Source organism: Pelobates fuscus, chromosome 4, assembly GCF_036172605.1.
Source record: "Pelobates fuscus isolate aPelFus1 chromosome 4, aPelFus1.pri, whole genome shotgun sequence".
NCBI classification, from domain to species: Eukaryota; Metazoa; Chordata; class Amphibia; order Anura; family Pelobatidae; genus Pelobates; species Pelobates fuscus.
In genome coordinates, this window is record NC_086320.1 from 262625505 (window position 1) to 262645831 (window position 20327).

The 20327-nt window shown below is 37.5% G+C and overlaps 1 protein-coding gene across 1 annotated transcript in view; it reads right to left on the reverse strand.

Moving 5' to 3' along the window:
* Positions 1–20327, reverse strand: part of POU6F2 (POU class 6 homeobox 2) — a 385749-nt gene that overhangs the window by 8495 nt on the left and 356927 nt on the right. The window contains exons 8-9 of the mRNA XM_063450641.1: positions 12147–12312; positions 2081–2249 (exon numbers count right to left, since the gene is read on the reverse strand). Coding sequence (XP_063306711.1) covers positions 2081–2249; positions 12147–12312 — 335 coding nt within the window. The remainder of the gene's footprint in view (positions 1–2080; positions 2250–12146; positions 12313–20327) is intronic.

A 20327-nucleotide genomic window follows, 5' to 3' on the forward strand; every position in this document is an offset into this window, starting at 1 on the left:
ACAGCATGAACTATATGGGCATCTGCAAAACACACACACTCACACAGTTATATAATAAAAAAAGCTTAAAGTGGATAACAAAAGTTAGCATAGCATAAACACTGTCTGTCTTTTTTTTTTTTAGACATGCTAGGAAACTTTTACTTATGTTTACATTACATCTATGTCCTGCATATTTGTACTGGAGTGGTAGGAAAGCTTATGTCATAAGAGTATGCTAGGGATGTTTTAAATCACAGATGCTTTACAGCAGGTGTAGGCAACTTTTGGCACTCCAAATGTTGTGGACTACATCTCCCATAAAGCACTTACAGCCATAATGCTAACAAAGCAAATGGGAGATAGTGTTGAAACTAAAGATGTAGGGCCCCTGTGCAATCATTTTGTTTGCCCTCTCCTCTCCAGGATAAAGGTGGGCAAACAGTATATTGCTATCTGTCGTACATCTCCCACAGCTGGTAATCTACAATTCGACCATCCTTGCAGTGTTTTAATTGTTGGCAGCTTTTGTGTGTTTAATTGGAACTTAAGTATGTTTTTATGTAGTGTGTGTGTGTAGTGTGTAGTGTGTAGTGTTGGCATTTGAATGCAGTTGTGTGTATGTACTGTTGCCAAAGTAGTGGCATACTTGTGTATAGTTTGTTTTAATGCAGGGGTCTGTTTGTATGAGGTGTTGTTGTTTGAATGAAGGTGTGTATTTGTGTGTAGTTTTTGGTGTTTGAATGTAGGGGAATGTTTGTAAAGAATGTTGGCATTTTAATACAGGGTGTGTTTGCATGTAATGTTGGTGTTTGCAATAGTGTGTATGTAGTGTTGGCGTTTGATTGCATGTAGTGTTGGTGTTTAATTGGTTGGGTGTGTATGTAGTAGTGTTGCCGTTCTAATTTAAATGCTGTGATGTATGCACACATGTATAAATGCAGCTATACATTGACATGCACAAATGCACATACACATTGACACACATATACACTCATATACCCACACTGACACACACACACACTGATACCCACACGAGCACACACAGATACACTCACACAAAGATAAACGCACACACGGAGGTACACACACACATACACACACAGAGATCCACAGATACAGATACAAAAGTTGCAATTTACATATTTGTAGCCACCCTCCTGCTTTCATACCTTTTGAATGAAGGAAGGTGGCTTCCTAGGCTGGCTAAGGATGATTAAAGTCTGGAGTATGAGGAAGCCTGCAGTGTTCTCACTCCTCCCCTATCTGTGCCTCCTTTATCCTCCCAGACTCCATGTTGTGTGTAAGCTGGGAGGAAGTGACAGGAAATCACTTCCTCCCAGCACTAGTTGCTGATATTAAAGGGTCCTAAAGAGCTGCAGAACCTGACTGGGCCCCTGTTCATGCCAGTCTGCTTATGGGGTTTGCCCTAAGAGCATGGGATACCCGATGGGCCCCAAAGCCACTGAGGAGAGATGTAGGCCGTAGGCCACAATACTGGTTTGCCAAAAGTTGTGTACTCGTGCTCTACAGGATTTATTATATTATAACCATAAGTAATTAGATGGTCATTCTAAACCTGGTTTTATACAATTCTGTGTGAATTTGACCTTATATTTCTATGTATATTCTTTTTCTGTATTTTTTACATTTCTGCAATGTGCCTTCTAGCCTGTATAGAGATCAATCCATTGGTAATGTTAAATGGGGGAGTGCTTAGACAGTTCGGGTGAGGTACAATGAGAACAGTTAAAATATCTCTAAAATGTTTATCAGCTTAATCTTTGCACATAACAAGTAGACGGGTTCACATTAATAAATATACAATGTTATTCACTAAATGGAGAATTTTAGCAAATCAATGCCTCGATTTCATATTTTTGGATGATTTAATTTTTTGGGATACACTTTCAAAAGTATTTATTATTTTTGGAAATAACCAAGCTGCGACTATACTGAGTTGGAGAATTTCTACAATTATCTATTTATTTATTAATTTTGCTATTTATATTTTATTCTGTAAAACTTGATGTTTAGTGAATTACCCTACCTGTGTTTGTTTTTGTTTTTTTCTGGTGTTCTCTTTAATGTATAGGCTTACCTGCAGATAGCAGATTGGCTATAGGCTGGACCTTCTGTAGCACTCAAAGCTTGTCCAACTTGAGTCTGGGTGAGGCCAAGGGAAAGGCGACGAATTTTAAATGCTTTTGCAAACTCCCGTATTTCTTCCAGATTAACTCCATCTACCTCGCCACTGGCTGTTTGTGGGTCTAGGAAACAAATGATATTAACAGCACAGCTTACTAAAAAATAAGATATTTTCTTATATATTTCTTTATATTTTATAAATATCTAATAAAAATAAAGGAGTTGTAAAACACAAGAGAAATGAAATACAGAAAAGAAACCGAGTAGACGATAAAAAAAATAATAAAAAAATGACTATCTTGGTATTCCATCTTATTTAGAACTCGATCATGGGAACTTAGTTATTGCCATATACAGAGTTGCAATATATATTTGTATTATTATTATTAGCATTGATATAGCGCCAACATATTCTGCAGTGCTTTACAATTATAGCCTGTATTTTTGAAGGTGAAACAAGCTTACAATCTATTTTAAGAATTTTAGTTATACTCTTAGGTGCCTTGCACAAGGACACTTACTGGTAATTTGAACTTTGGTGTCCCAGTTTTAAGGCAATGACATAACCGCTGGCTCTAACCAGCCAAGATGCTAATAACCAAAGAAAAGAAAATGTTACTTGCGCTTTCTCCTTAATCCCTATGTATATTTAGACAAATGGAGGTCATTTAGTTGCTCCAATGGCCATGCTAATAATAATGATATATAAAAGTAAAGATAAATGATCAGTTTGGACTTGTTCTCTTTATGTGTGCATCAAGGATGTTAGCTGTAAATGTGGCATTTTAATAAAAAACAAAACAAAAAAACAAGCAATTTAAGTAAAATTTATTTAAGTAAACACTGATTAAATGTAGTATTGAATGCAAGCTGTTTCAAATGCATTCTACAAGGAGTCACTTCACTGGCATTATCTTGAAAATGTTATCCAAACACAGAAACATAATTTATACCTACAATGTGGCTAATGTTTTCACAAAACCTCAGGGTTATTATTATTATTATTATTAATATTGCCATTTATATAGCGCCAACAGATTACGTAGCGCTTTACAATATTTTGAGGGGGGGGGGGGGGGGTGTAACAATAAATAGGACAATTACAAGAAAACTTACAGGAACAATAGGTTGAAGAGGATCCTGCTCAAATGAGCTTACAGACTATAGGAGGTGGGGTATTAGAAACATTAGGACAGGAAATATCAAGTAGGAGTGAAGCAGAGCTGGAGGAGAGGGCAAAGCACTGTCCCATAGGAGAGGGCAAGAGACAGGTATGTAAGGTAGAGATTACTCTGGGAGGCCATAAGCTTTCCTGAAGAGATGGGTTTTAAGGCCCTTCTTAAATGATTGAAGACTAGAGAGTCTGATGGCAGTAGGCAAGCTATTCGATAGAAGAGAAGCCGCTCGCGAGAGGTCCTGCAAGCGCGAGTTGGCCGTACGGGTGCGAGCAGCGGTCAGGAGGTGGTCACGGGCAGAGCGGAGGGTACGAGGAGGGGCATACCTATGGATCAGTGAAGAGATATAAGAGGGGCTGGAACTGTTCAGTGCTTTAAATGTATGGGTTAGCACTTTGAATTGACTAACAATTAATGATTGGCATTTATTGAAGGCATCACTTTGTGGTTCTACTGTAGATAATAAGGGTTTAGATTCAGATTTTGCATTTGCCCCTTTCACAAAGCTTTAGTATTTTTTTACAGTCTATGTGGTGCAGTAAATTCTATATATTAGTAGTTATGCTTATTTTAATGTTAAATTTGAGATTTGAAAATTTTTTTTTTAAATTCACTTTAGTAAATAAACATGCTAATCTGTTTAATGCTTCATTATTTACCTACACTATTTAGCATAGCTATTCAGTTGGATTAAATTTCAGAGTTTTATGAAATGTAAGCAAATCCAATACAGGTCAAATGATGCTCTCTCAATTATGGAGAATGGAAGCACCTCTATTATTTTATTTCTAAGTCCTATATTGAATGTGATTTTATCCCACCAATTTGTTAATTCTTTAAGTATCTGTGATTTGCTCCGTGCATCTTCAATCATTTTTTTTATTCAAGTCTAAAACCCAAAATAATGAGGATATGTTGTCTACCCCTGTTTTCCTTTTTCCAATATTGTACCACGTTTCTTTGGTTGCCCCAATATTTTGGGAGAGCAATATGTGAAAAAAGTCTGCCAGCCAGGTAACATTGAAAACCTTCTGGACACCCCAGTCCTCCGTCTTGCCTTGACCTAGCTAGGTTTTTAATTTTCACCCTTGCTTTTTTGCCACCCCATACAAATTTACAAAATTATATAGTAACGCTAGCCAGTTTTCTAGTGAATGAAAGGGATCATTCTCCATAAGTATAGCCATTTCGGTCAAATGTATGTTTTTAGAATGTTAATTCTACTTGACCAAGAAAAGCCTAGTCCTTTCCAGTCCTTTAGTATTTTTTATTGGTTTGTTTTAATATGGGTAAGAAGTTAGCCAGTTATTATCAGGGAGCCCTATATTTTGTACCAAGTTCATTTTATATCCTGAGACTAGTTGTTTATTTCCTTCAATAACTCTGGGACCGAGATTTCTGGATCTTCTAGTGTTAATAAAATATCATCTGCGTATATATTTAACTTTATTTGTCCAGACATGTTTATAAAGCGTTTATGTTTGTTTTGTCTTAATGAAGTCGCTAGAGGCTCTAAAACCATTATGTACAATAAAGGGGAAAGCGGGCATCCCTGTCTTGTCCCATTTTTTATGTTGAAGTTTTCTGATGTAAATCCTGACCCTTCTGATGTAAATCCTGATCTCTTGTAATATTGAACCAGTGATTCCAAATTGTTTTAGAACAAACCCACTTGCTCGTTGTTAATTAGTTGTGGTATAACTATTTTTAACCGTTCCGCCAAGATAGAAGAGAAGATTTTAATATCGGTATTAATTAGCGAAATCGGTCTATAGTTACTGATCAATTCTGAGTCTTTGTCTATTTTTGGGATGGGGACTATGTTTGCTCTCAACAACTCTCCATGACAATGTCCTGTTCTCATTATATAGTTAAAAATATTAGAGAGTTCTCCTTTTAGTTGCTCTTTCATTAGTTTAAAAATGTATTAGTAAAACCATCTGGACCTGGGGCAGTCTTTAGTTTTTGCTTATCTATTGATTTGCTAACCTCTATTTCTGTTATAGGTTGATTTATCTTTTTTTAGTTGGTCAGGTAGAATTTATGGCATATGTATATTTTGGAAGAATTGGAAGAATTTATCAATCTTATCTTCCTTACTGTATATTTCTTCTGGTAAATTATATAAACCCTGATAGAATTTTCCAAACTCTTTTCCTATTTTTTCTTAAACATTAACATAGGATATTCTTAGATAATCTGGCTTAATCCGGTGGATATGATGATAAAGAAGATACACCAAACCAAACAATTCCTAGATATTTGAAGACTGCACCAACATTAGGATTCTACAGCAGAAGTGCTCAAAAGGTAGAAAAGCATTGGGAGGCTATTGTGCATGCATGGCAAAATGCTGTGCTGTACCACTCAGCATCTCCTCACAGACATTCGTTAAAAATCATTACAAATCCTCTTTTACTATTATCTATCTGAAATCTATTATTATTTATAATTTATAAAGTGCCAACATATTCTGCAGAGCTGTACAATAGGTGGACTACCAAACACGTAGTTTTAAAAAAACACATTGGGGTGTATAAGAGCAGAAAGTGCTAAATAGCTGACATTTTAAGGGAATGGGGTAAAATGGCACAAGAGGTAAGGGTAAGATGTATTTCATTTAATGGAAAAAGTAGATTTTTAGAAGAGTTTACAATTAAGGTTTATTTTTTTAGATAAAACAGTTGCAAGAGGAAGAGGAGCGCAAGGTGGACTAGTGAGGTCTGGAGAAGGGAAGCTGTTACCAGTTTTGTTTTTATATCCCATCTTGAAGATGTGAAATTTCAGTGATTTTTGTTTTAATTGAGATTGGGTTAGAGTCTAATAGAGCAGAGAAGGGATTTCCACAGGGACATTGCAACCTTAGATAAGTCTTAATGGTGAGAGTCAGAGGTGCAAGTACGAACAGAGGATAGACACAGGTCTTTGACAGAGTGTAGGGGCCTGGGTGGACATACTTGTGTATTAGTGAGGTAAATAGGAGCAGTGCTATGGAGAGCTTTGTAAGCGAGGACCAGAATTTAAATGAAGGTCTTATATCTTATATGACGCCAATATAAGCACTAAAAGAGGGTTCACATAGGAGGTGCTTGAGGGGCAGGAAAATGAGCCTTGCTGCAGAGTTCATATTAGACTATAAAGGGGCAAGCTGAGCACGCATGTGAGATGATAGTGACATGGTCAAGCACCTTAGTTGGCATCTGGTGCTAGTTAGGAATGTATGCAAGCTATGGTTTTGACATGGAAGCAGCAGGATTTAGTGAATGACTGGATATGAGGGGTGATGAAGATTTTGGAATCGAAAAAAATGCCAAGACAAAAACCCTGTGAGCTAGAGCTGAAGGTAGTGCCATTGACATGGCAGTAGTAGTGTGTGAACAGGGAAAGACAAGAAGTTTTGTTATGGAGAGAATGAACTTCTACAAGTGAGCTGCTATCCAGTTAGAAATAGCAGAGAGGCAATTGGAGACATCATTATTGCTGGCATTTATTCAAGTGGGACAGAGAAACACCATATCAGTGTGTGTCTGTCTGTCTATTTATTATTATTATTATTATTATTATTGGTATTTATATAGCCCCAGCATATTCTGTTAAAGGACCACTATAGTGCCAGGAAAACATCCTCATTTTCCTGGCTCTATAGTGCCCTGAGGGTGCCCCCACCCTCAGGGTCCCCCTCCCGCCGGGCTCTGGAGAGAGGAAGGGGTTAAAATCTTACCTTTCTCCAGCGCCGGGCGGGGAGCTTTCCTCCTCCTCTCCTCCTTCCTAGCGACGTCATCGTCCTATAGACCTATAGACGCTGGCGTCTTCTCACTGTGATTTTCACAGTGAGAAGCACGCAAGCACCTATAGCGGCTGTCAATGAAACAGCCACTAGAGGCTCTAGAGGCTGGATTAACCCTCAGTGTAAACATAGCAGTTTCTCTGAAAAGGGTTAACCCTAGCTGGACCAGGCACCCAGACCACTTCATTAAGCTGAAGTGGTCTGGGTGCCTATAGTGGTCATTTAAACTTTACAATATTATCAGAGGGAGAGATGTATCAATAAATGAGACAAAAAGATACAGGAATAGGTTTAGAAGAGCTATCTATCTATCTCTTTCTCTCTCATCTGAGAATTAATGCTTCAAGAGTGTTAATTCGTAGAACCAGTTTGAATACATTTTTCTTTTAAAAAGGGGTATACAATTGAAGAAACATACTAGGTGAAGATTATTCATTTGGTGCAGCACAATGTAAGACTTAGCAAGGATAATGCAATAGCTGCTGGGGGCCCACATTTTTATTCTTACTTCTGATCGTTGACTAAGAAGAGTAAACTAAAAGTGTCATACTCCAGCTATATACTATGAACTGTTTCTTTAATGTGCTAATGTGAGCATGTTTAAGTGCACATTATATATGCTTTATTATATATGAAACTCTCCTGATCCGAGTAATATATTCGGATAGCAATACAAATGTATCTATTAGGCATATGACTGCAGGGTGGCCCTGTCTTATTTTGTCCATAAATAAGTTTAATATCTCAGCATATTCTTATTAAGTTCATATTGCTGAGTTATACTACATTTAGGTATAATTAACTGATGTCATTATTATTATTTTAAATGATATTGTAAACTGTTATGAATACAATTTAAAAAATATGACAGATCACATGTATGCACGTAATAAAATGTATTGATTAAACTAATTCTGAAATTGCTATAGAATATGATGGAACATAAAATATTAATGATATACTTTATTATATAATTTGAAGCACTTACAATTCATATTTTTTTGGGAATCCAATCCTACATATTTCTTTTCACTATGGATTGTTTCCCACACATTTGTCAGATTTGTAATTTCTTTGCTATATTTATTTTGTTATAAGAATTAAATGCTGTTTTCTATTGAATATGCGTCTCTTTTTGCTACCAGTCATTTCTTCTTCACATTTTACAAACTGAATGCTAGATTTTTTAAGATTGCATTTAATCCCAAAAGGACCAAATTTCTTGATTAAAAGGGAATAATCATATGTCACACATGTCATGTGTCCTTAAGGAGTTAAAGGACCACTATAGTGCCAGGAAAACATACGCGTTTTCCTGGCACTATAGTGCCCTGAGGGTGCCCCCACTCTCAGGGTCCCACTCCCGCTGGGCTGGATGGAGAGGAAGCGGTTAAACACTTACCTTTTTCCAGTGCCGGGCTCTCTCGGTGCTGGAGACTCTCCTCATCCTTTCCCCGTCATCGGCTGAATGCGCATGTGTGGCAAGAGCTGCGCGCGCATTCAGCCAGTCTCATAGGAAAGCATTCTCAATGCTTTCCTATGGACGCTGGCGTCTTCTCACTGTGAAAATGACAGTGAGACATGCGGAAGTGCCTCTAGCGGCTGTCAAAGAGACAGCCACTAAAGGCTGGATTAACCCATAGGTAAACATAGCAGTTTCTATGAAACTGCTTGTTTACAGCAAAAAAGGGTTAAACCTAGATGGACCTGGCACCCAGACCACTTCATTGAGCTGAAGTGGTCTGGGTGCCTATAGTGGTCCTTTAATGGAGGTTTATGTTGACCGCCATTCACAATTTTCCAATGAGCGACATTTTCTCATTTAGTAATAGATTGCCAGTGCAACACTGTATATCTCTGATTTATTTTTTCTTACACAGACACATTGCAGGTCTTCTGAGAGCTCTTTTGTGCGAGGCATCATTCACATCAGGCAATGCTTCTTGTGAAAAGCAAACCCAGAACTGGTGTGTGTTTTTTATAGGGAAGGGCAGCTGTAACCAACACCTCCAATCTCATCTCATTGAGAGATGTCATTAGTCTAGAAGTTCACATACTTTTTCCACCTGCACTGTGAATGTTTACATGGTGTGTTCAATAAAAACATGGCAACATTTCATTCTTTGTGTGTTATTAGTTTAAGCAGACTGTGATTGTCTATTGTTGTGACTTAGATGATGATAAGATCACATTTTATGACCAATTTGTGCAGAAATCCATATCATTCCAAAGGGTTCACATACTTTTTCTTGAAACTGTATGTGCGTATTTGTACACTGGAGATTTTTGATTATGTTTTTGCCTAATCAGTTTTTATTTAATTTCTTCTGGCATAAAATTAAGCTCTCCGTGGTACATTGTGATATTAACCCCTTAAGGACACAGCTTCAAAAGCTTGTCTTACCCTTAAGGACACAAGCCATTTTTGCATTTTTTTGCTGTTTGTGTTCAAATGCAATTTGCATCTCTGTCATTTATTGCACCAACACATATTATATACTGTTTTTTAGAGGGCAAACAGGGCTTTACTTTTATGTCACATTTACATAGATAAATTCTTATTAATTATAAAAAAAGAATGGCAAAAATATTTGGCAATAATAGTATGTGCATAATATGTCCAGCTTACGAAAAGTAATTTAAAATAAATTCATGTATGTGTCTTGATTTATAGACTACATCATATGTAGAGGATTTCAGCTTATTTTGAAAGTTACAGGGCACAAAATACAAGGACTAAAATAAAATTTCAATGTGAAACAATTTTAGAAGTTGATATGTTTGTCTTGTAGATTTAGTAGCCATCACAGAAAACAAAATTGCCACAGAAAAGTATATATTTATACAAAGTAGATATCACACTATTTACCTAAGGTTATTTTAACACTTTTAACGTAGCCATTTCTTTGCCAATCTCTGCTAAATATTGGAGTATTTTTTTGTTTTTTTCACTATTTTGGCATTTACAAATGTAACAAGGTTTTTGTAATTTGTATTTCGTAAAGCTGATGTGTGCTATTCCTGCACAGATCCCCATATTGTGTTCAGCTACATCTGCTGAGTATAACGATACCCCCATTGTATTCCTTTGGCACTATTCTGTGAATCTACATAAGAGACAAGGCTATTTCAGTTTCTATAGGTAGAATTTTCATAGATGGATTTGACGAGCCTATGTCTCATTTTGGGGTATCATAGCAGTTTGACTGTTAAAATAACCCCACAAAGGGCTTTCATTTGATAAAGCAGACAACCCAGGGTATCGTATATGGTATATATATGGTGTATATTGTGCCTTAACCTGTCACCATGTTTTCACCAAATTATTTAAACGTTTTTATTCCAACCTGTATAGTTGCACGCTTTGCAACATTATAGGGCTTGCTGAACATTTTCCAGCCCAGCCCTGGTCTTATGGCCCTGGATGCCATCCCACTGATCAATGCTAAACTTTTTTCTTTTTTTTTTTTATGAGTTTGACATGAATAAGTGTACCGGCCTATGGCTTTGTCTTCCACTGGAGGCTATATTCCGATTAGTCATACCAACTCATACCAGTGTTAGTCAGCTTTGATAGGCTGAGAGTGCTCAGGCAAAGCCCTAAACCAACCACCACTGTCCAATGCTGGTGTTCTTATGGTTAGTATTTGTAGCAGTCATGGACAGCCAACAAATTCTGCAGTGCATTGCAATATTATTAATACATAATTATTAGTCTGACCACCAAGTGGGGCCAGGCTTTTGGAGTATCCATTCAATGTCAAAAGTATCCATTCAATGTTAAACCAATCAGAAACAGTTTAACACAGACCAGTAAGCCGGTGCAAGGTGTTCCTAGTACCATCAACACTTTAAGGCTGCCCCTTAAAGGCTGCAGAGTCTACCTAGTTGAAAGTGTGACTACTTCTGCAAAGCCAAGCATCAAACTACTTCCTGGCTAATAACTTAGAAACATTATTGTTTAAACACAAATAGGTCTGTTTATGGGGCATAGAACTCACTGTATGCCATTTAGATATGTATTTTTAGATTTATTAAAAGCCAGCATCCACCACAAACTCACTGTTAATAAAACAGAATAGCCCAGAGTGAATGATAAATACTATTAGCGTTCTGGCTTTTTTTATCTTTACTTAGGCCGCAAACTAATAGACTAAAGCTATCACATTTAGTAACTTTATGTGCACTATCAAAAAAAGCTATTGATTTTGCATAACTACATATATATGGCAACTGTTTGAAGTTACTCTATAAAATTTTATTTGCAGGGTGAATGGTGCAGAACAATGTTAATTATACTAAATTTATAGCTCATAATGGTGGGTTTGAAGAAGAAATGTGTGTACATTAAAGCAAGAATACTATTAAGATGTATTTATTCTGTTGAAATGTGTATGGGAATAATATATTTATATTCAGAATATTAGTAAATCATATACGAAAATAGGCAGTAAAATAATATTTGTACCACCTTTGTCTAGGTAGATTTGGTGGTACGCTCTTCCCTGTCCCATACAGCCCAACATTTCTAATAGACAAAGAGGGACATTTTAATTTTAGTGGTATGAGTGGGTTATTTTATAATAAAATAATAACAGAGCTCCACCGCAATAAAACTCACAGTAATATGCCTTTATATTACAAAAAATGTGTTATAAATTTGTCTGCGTACATAAGAGACACTGTTTTTGCACACAAATTACATTTGAGTTGCATAAACTGTTATTAGAAAGTCCCTACATTAAACTGATGCTGCTTGTTTGTGTGAAATGTACATATACAGACAGTCAGACAGAGAGACAGATTTATGGTACATAGAGACAGATTACAAATTGTCTTAAAAATGTTGGAAAAACTGCTGTTAACCCCTTAAGGACACATGACATGTGTGACATGTCATGATTCCCTTTTATTCCAGAAGTTTGGTCCTTAAGGGGTTAAATGACTAGATTTATCCATATCTCTCATTATAGATTCCATCTAATAATCTCTTAAAGAAAGCCGAAAGATCAATTAGGCAAATTAAACTTCAGTAGAACAAGTGTTGTTATACTTACTGCTTACTAATTGTCCAACACTCAAAGATGAAGATGACGAAGATGATGAAGAAGAGGAAGCTTGGCGAACTGGGCTTTGAGCAAGTGATGCTTGATTGTGAGCCATGTGTAAAAGATTGGCTTGTGATGTTGCCTGGCCCACTGTTGTCTGCGTTGGCTGATGAAGCTATATTTTGAAAAATAGAAAAGTTGTTATTCTAAAAAATAGAAACAAACAAAGTACAAGGGTTCAAATGTACATGTGACTAGATTTATTACCACTTTGTACTTCTCATTATTCGATGAAACAGGCAGTTCATAGAAAAATAAATCAGCCATATACCCCTATAACCAGAATTGTGTTGTTTTTTTTTTTTTGGTGCTTTTTTGGGGGTAATTAAAAAGTGAGCATATGTTAACTTCAGAATTAGTTTCTAAAGCCTAAAATTCTTTATTTTTGTCGTGCATAGTTTACACATCAGACTGTTCGGCCTCAACAGCTGGAACAGGTATTATAACTTTAGGCTTTAGAATGACAGTTGAGAAGATAATTTAAATTTTTATGACACTTATTAGAAGAACCTTTCATTGTGTTGCACATGTTTCAAGTTCAAAACGTTCCCAGGTTTTACTTGCAAAGCTCTTCCAAGTCATTATTTTACACAATTGAGTTTGTAATCATAGAGTCTCTATTAACAGGACTCATTATACAGGATAGAATTGATCTTCACGTAGAAGTTGATGGCTTTGATTGACCAGCTTGTGATTCACTGTCCATGAACAACTTCTAAAGGAACATTGCAAACCCCTAAAGCACTTTGGATCAACAGCAAAAGCATATGTGAGGAAGGCTGAACTTGATGGACGCAAGTCTCTTTTCAGCTATGTAACTATGTAACTATGTAACTTCAGCTTGAGTGCCCCACTCTTTCTTTCTTTCTAAAAATTTTATTTTCAAACGACATTGGCACTTTTAAGCAGCTACTAAGATGCCTCCTCCTGGCTGTCAATCAGCATCTATAAGCTAGGAGTATAGTTTACAACAGCGGTTAGCAACTACAATAAATGTGTTTCAAAATCAGTCTGTGGATATAAGATTAATTATTTTTGTTCTAAATTACATTTTAGTTACACAAATAGTTATTAGGAAGGTACATTTTTCAGGACAGCCCCACTCTGTCCACACTTCCACTAACACCCCTCAAATAAAAGTGTCCGTCTTTGTTTATTTGAAATGTTGAGAGGCATGTAACACTACAGCTAACCATCTAACATGCACACAACCCCTCCAGCAACCTCCCACATGCAATATACAAGGCAGTCCCCTCACACATATACAACACCACAAAAAGTACAAAATATCACCACACACAGGCAGCACCCCATACACAGCCCACATTCTCACACATAATATGATAGACTGCTCACAAACGTAACACACAATATACTACAAGCTGATCATGCACACATAGACTTGTGCACAGCAAAAAGTTTCAGTTTTTCTAAGTTGCTATAGTTCTGCTTTTTTATGCAATATAAGACAGCCTACATCCTCATGAATACAAATCTGCAAGCACCCATACACACACGCAGAATACATCACCTTACACGTTAATTTGAAAAAATAGGACCAAGGGATTTAAAAGTCTTGTTTTGCTTTTATTTTGCCAGCCCTGTTCCTGTAATTATACATTTAAGCATGCAGTTGTCATCTGGAAACATAGATTATACATAAAGAAGTACTTTTATAATATTTGCTGTTTTGCTTTAAGTTTGAGATCTTGAACTTGAACGTTTCCCCTGTCATGTGAGGAGGAAGGGCTAGAGTGGCAAGAAGAAGAGGGCAAGGGAGAAGCCATGTTATCTGAGTCTGCATAAAAGAATGTGTGTTCCTACCTGTTTCAATTATCTATTCCTGCTGGGACAGTGAAATAAAAACAGGAGCAGGGCAAAAAAGGGTTACATTATTGTAAATCTAAAAGTCAGTCAGGCAATTAGTGAGTTTTTAAACTAACATAAGGCAACTGAATGATAGCATTGCCAGAATGAATTAAGTTATTACACATAATTGCTCTACCCTTGTTTGAGTAAAATATATATATATACATATATATATATATATTTCGTGTTTTCTACATAACAAAACCATTATTTAAATCAAGTATTATTGCAATTACTAAAAGCCTGGATTTACTATTCTGCATTTCTGCAAAATATAATTCTATCACTTAAATTGTTAACAGCAAATTCACTAGCATGAAATTAATACAGCACCTCTCCAGCATACTAGCCAGAAAATGTGTTTTGTTCCCCCAGCACTCTTAAATCCACTGCTTTTTGAGCACATCAAAAGAATGGGTTGCCATGCCAACTTGTCTTTGTTTACAACATTCAGAGGTAATCAGAGAGGTGACAGCTTGCTGGTGAGGGTCAAAGCTAGGACTTCCTGCTGAAAAAGGAAAAAAAGGTGTCTATAAAAAGGAATACTTGCAATTCACTGTCTCCCTAGAGGTTACTTTATGAGAGCATAAAGTATCAACAGAGAATGATTTCCTCTTCATTGAAGCACATTAGGGTCTTGTGAATAGGATTTTAATTTTAATCAACAAACATTGGCTTTATACATGCCCCTCTACAGTCTGTAATTAATGCTGCAGCTAGACTCATTTTCATCTCCTGTCGCTCCTCTCACACCTCTCCCCTCTGTCAGTCCTTACATTGTCTTCCTGTATCCTATAGGAGTCAATTCAAGTTACTAATCCACACCTATAAAGCACTGACCAATTCTAGCCCCTCCTATATTTTTTCACTGATCCACAGGTATGCCCCTTCTCGGTCTCTCCACTCTGCCCATGACCTTCTCCTGTCGCACCCGTACGGCCAACTCACACTTGGTGGACTTCTTGCTCCTTTCCTTTGGAATAGCCTGCCTATGACCATCAAGCTCTCCCCTAGTCTTCAATCTTTTAAAAAGTGCCCCAAAACCCATCTTTTTAAGAAAGCTTATGGCCTCACAGAGTAAGCTCTACCTCACATTCCTGTCCCTTGCTCTCTCCTAAAGGGCAGGAGACTATTCTCTCCTCCAGCTCTGATTTACTCCAGTTTGTTTGATTACTACCTCCTGTCCTGTTGTGTTTTATGCCCCACCTCCTATATACTGTAAGCTTGTTTGAGCAGGGCCCTCTTCAACCTATTAATCCTGTAAGTTTTTGTAATTGTCTAATTGATTGTTAAATCTCCCACTTTGATAATATTGTAAAGCGCTACGGACTATGCTGGCGCTTTATAAAAAACTAATAATAATAATAATAATGTTCTGAAACATTCTTTTATATCTATCTATCTATCTGTGTTTGGGGACAAAGGTCGAGATATAGAGCAAAGTCGGTTATGTGTGTCGAAACGGAAGTATGGTAGGCTTGTAAATGAAGAGGGCCCACCAAAGTAGTAATATAAGAAAGAGGGAAGCAGTGGGTGGGTTGAATCGAATTTCAATGACCCAGGTATGGGGGTTGCCTTAGTTTAAATAGACAAGTAACCCCACATACAGCTATATGCCATAGAATTAATATTTGTGGTTGGGGACAAAGGCTGAGATATCGATGGAGGTAGGTGTACAGTCTCTGGGTGCTGGATTTCGGGTGGAATCCTCCAGTGAGTAGCTTCCTGGTCTTGACATCCATGGTGATCAGTTCTACTCTTGGCCAGGTTATTATTCCAGCTGGGTACCTGATGACCAGTAGGGCATATGTGTTGATGGCTTGGATCTTGTTCTTGCCATTGAGCTTGGACTTCAGGACCTGTCTGACTCTTTGGAGGTACTTGGATGTTGCTATCCTCCTTGTCTCTTCCTCTTGGTTGTCATGTGTTTGTGGTACCTCCAGGTACTTGTAGCTGTTCTCTACATCTTCTATTTGGCCTTCTGGAACTTTAACTCCTTCTGTCCTGATCATCTTCCCTCCTTTTGCTATCATCCGCCTGCACTTCTCTAGTCCAAATGATATTCCGATGTCCTTGCTGTATACCCTAGTTAGGTGGATCAGTGAGTCAATGTCTCACTCATTCTTGGCATACAGCTTGATGTCGTCCATGTAGAGTAGGTGGTTGATGGTAGCTCCACTCTTGAACCTGTATCCGTATCCACTCTTCTTGATGATCTGGCTAAGGGGTTTGAGGTCTATGCAGAACTGTATTGGAGATAGCGCATCACCTTGGAATATGTCACATTTAATGTTCACTTGAGTTATTGTAGTGGAATTGGCTTCTAGAGCTGTTTTCCACTTGCCCATCGAGTTCTTGATGAAGGCTCCTATTGTCTTGCTGACCTTGTAGAGAGCCAAGCATTCCAGTATCCATGTGTAGTCAATCCAAGCCGTACACAGATTGGTCTGTTTGGTCTTAGAATCCCTTGTGACTGCTTGGTCTACCAGTAGTTAGTGTTTTGATCCTCTGGTGTTGTTTCCAATCCCCTTCTCATATATGCTGAGTATTGCTCATATATGCACATATGCCCTTGGATCTTGGAGGCTATGGTGCCTGACAGGAGTTTCCATGTTGTGGTGAGGCAGGTTATTGATTGGTAGTTGGATTGTGTTCCCTTGTGAGGGTCCTTTATGACCAGTATTGTCCTGCCTTGTGTTAGCCAGTCAGGGAGCCTGTTGCTAGTAGCTGATTCATTTGTGCTGCTAGGATGTCATGCAGCGCTGTTAACTTCTTTATCCAGTAGTTGTAGATCATGTCAGGTCCTGGGGCTGACCAGCTCTTCATGTGTGCTGCTCTCTGTTGGATATCTTCGACTGTGATAATGACTGGTTCCTGTTCTAGCAGTATGCAGTGGCCTGCTTTTAGGTCTAGTAGCCACTGGGCCTCTGTGTTATGAGATGCTTCTTGCTCCCATATATTCTTCCAGTACTGTTCAGTCTCAGCTCTGGGTGTATCTATTTATAAAATATAGCTACATACATATAATTATTATAATAGATAAATTAAATAAATAAATACAATTTAAAAAATGTAAACAAATTATATATACACATGTAAATTCATTGTAACTGTATTTTGATATATATATATATATATATATATATATATATATATATTGGTAACAAAATACACTTTTATATATATACTGTATGTTAAGTCTTTTTGGTAGCCACATAGCCCTTCCAAATGATATGCCATGATAGGGATAATGGTCATTCTTGGGCTGCTATACGGTCTCAAAGGCAATGTAACCAATCTGCAAATTTTAAAGTGTATAAACTGAAAAATTGAACATCCTATATTAGACCCTGTAATTTTCCAAAACCCCATAAAACTTGTACATTGGGGTTACTGTTGTACTCGTGAGACACCGCTTAACACAAAACCGTGTATTTTATTGTAATACAAGCAACGGCCTTTTGGGGGGAGGGGGGCATGTGGGTTCAGGCACCTGCTCGCAGTTTTCACAGGAGCCTTCTGCCGAGGGATATCCCCATTGCAAAGGCCTACAGCAGCTACTCGAACCCCACGAGGTTCAAGGCCCGAATACGGCCTATACCCTACTTGCCTCCTTCACGGGGGGCCATGCCTATGTTTTTGGGAGGGGGATGGGATTGGATGGCCCCATTTTTTGTCAAGGCTTTTCTTACTGGGAGCGCAGATGCGTCTACACATGCAGGCCATCCACCTGCCAACACAGACCCTGGACTCAGAGATTGACCAAGGTCCGCAGCCAATTGGTATCAAAAGATAAGGGTTTGCAAGTGTTCAATGAGAGATAAGTATGTGTGTAAGATACTCAAACGTCTAGGTGTGGTCCCCTTAGCCTTCACCAATAATGCATCATATAAACAAAAAATTAGACGGAATATCTTACATATAAATAACAGTAGAAATTCTGGTGGTGTGAGTATTATTCCTATAATAGGATAAAAAGCAAAGAAAACAAATAATGGTGCAGTATCGTTTGTACTGATGGGAGGAATTATATTATTCCCAATATGATCCCAATAAATTTGCACTCACAAACAAGGAGCCAATTAATATCCGGCTCAGATCATCAGCTTTGTGGGGTATCAGAGGTCCCACTCCCTCCTTTGTGTGTGCAGAGTCTTCCTTTAGTTGCAATAACAGGCATGCAGTAGTAGTTAAAGTGCTTTATTCCATAAAGTGCACATAAGTGATAAAAGTAAATAAAAACCTTACAGTCTGTACTGGTTAGTCCTGGATAAAATAGCAATACGCGTTTCGCCTCTCTGGGAGGCTTCCTCAGTTGCTGGTTTAGTGTCCATGGGGTTGTCGTCCTTTTAAGTCCGTTTCTTAATTCGTGAGGTGTATTACTTCCGGGTCGTGCCTATTCCTTACGCATTTCCGGTTTGCGTTCCACCATTGGAACGCATAGGGGAGTTATTCGCCGACTTCCTGTGTGTCTGTCTACTGGAACGCATCCTTGCGTTCCACTCCGCCGTCGATCTCCATTCCGGATAAAACTTTCAATGTCCATTAAAGTTCTTTATATAGTCCCAATACTATTAAACTCCCCACATTTCTCAAATGAAAAATAGAAGGAGAGGGGAGACAAAAAATAGATGGGGGTAGTCAAGGATCGAAATGTACTGTTTTTTACAGTTAAGTTCACCATTCCCTAATATCATAATTTTGTATTTATGTATCCAGTGGATATATAAAGTGTTAAAAAGTGCTGTCAAATGTATACCATTTCATACCCATATTCTTATCCTTTATGTATCAGTGGGAAAAAGGCTTACCAGTATTTCTCAAATATTGCTAAAATTGCCCCAATTTGCAAATGGATAGGGGTATAAACATAATGATAGGAATATAAACATGATCATAAATACGGAGTGGGTGAGCAAGTAGTCGGATATTTGTATGTCTCAGTAAAAAAAATCAGAAAGGTATAAAATGGTAATGTTAAAAATACATATGGTGCGTGCTGTGCAGGAGTGTCAATCATAATAAAAACACTAAGGCATCCCATATGTACAATATTAAATGTATAGACTAACAGTCGGGTACTTTCTCCGAACAAGAATAAGTTAGGTGATGTATAGAAGCTATTAGTTAGCAGACAGTATTACACCCATAATCAACAATAAAAAGAAGGTATCTCAATGTCGTGTTATGCACAAAATATACACCATAAAGAGGTTGTGTATAGAAAGATGAGCTTTTAAAATTTTTTTTTTATCTAAAATGGCAAACTTCAAAATCTAGGTTGAGGCCATGGGGGACTAATGTTTTAAAATTATAAATAAATCTCATCTCTTCTTTTCCTAATTGTTTTATATAGTCTCCTCCTCTCCAATCTTTCTTTACTTCTTTAAGAGCACAAAAAAACAGGTTTTCTGGGTTTTGGTTGTGTGCCTGTTTAAAATGTAGCGGAACACTATGGGTCTCCATCCCATTTCTAATATTTCTTATGTGTTCCGCTATCCTAATTTTGAGAGGTCGAATTGTTCTCCCTACATATAATAAGTTGCAAGGGCATTTGAGGATATATATGATGCCCTTCGTGTGACACGTCAGATGGTCTGTTATCGTGTAGGGTCGTTTTATTATATTTTCTATGTTTGTAAGGTGTCTTTTGTGGCTATTGGTGGTTCTGCAAGGGAGGCACATTCCACATCCATAAAAACCCTTGAGGTCCTGTATCAGATGGTTTGTTTTTTTGGGGCTTAAGTGACTTTTAACTAAATAACTCTTAAAATTTCTGGCTCCCCTATATGTAATTCTTGGTCGTGAAGGTAAAATCTTATTTAAAATAGGGTCGTTCATAAGAAGGTGCCAATATTTTTTGATGGTCTTTTGAATATTTTTGTTTTGTCCATTGTAGTTACAAATAAATGGTATTTCATTCTTATTGAAGGCTTCCCTTTTAGGTTTATATTTTATTAGTTCACTCCTCGGTTTCTCTTTAACTTCTTCTATATCCCTTTCTAAGGCTAGTGTATCGTACCCTTTTTCCTGAAATTGTTGTTTTATATAATTGACTTGTTCTGTATAGTCTGTAACCTTCTTGCAGTTCCGTCGTATTCTTAGGAACTGACTTTTTGGTGCGTTTACAAGCCATGGGTGATGATGGCAGCTGTTTCTATCAATATACCCATTCGCATCTACAGGTTTGAAATGGTTCTTTGTAATTATATTCGAATCTTGGATGTTAATGTTAAGGTCTAGGAAATGGATCTCCTCCTC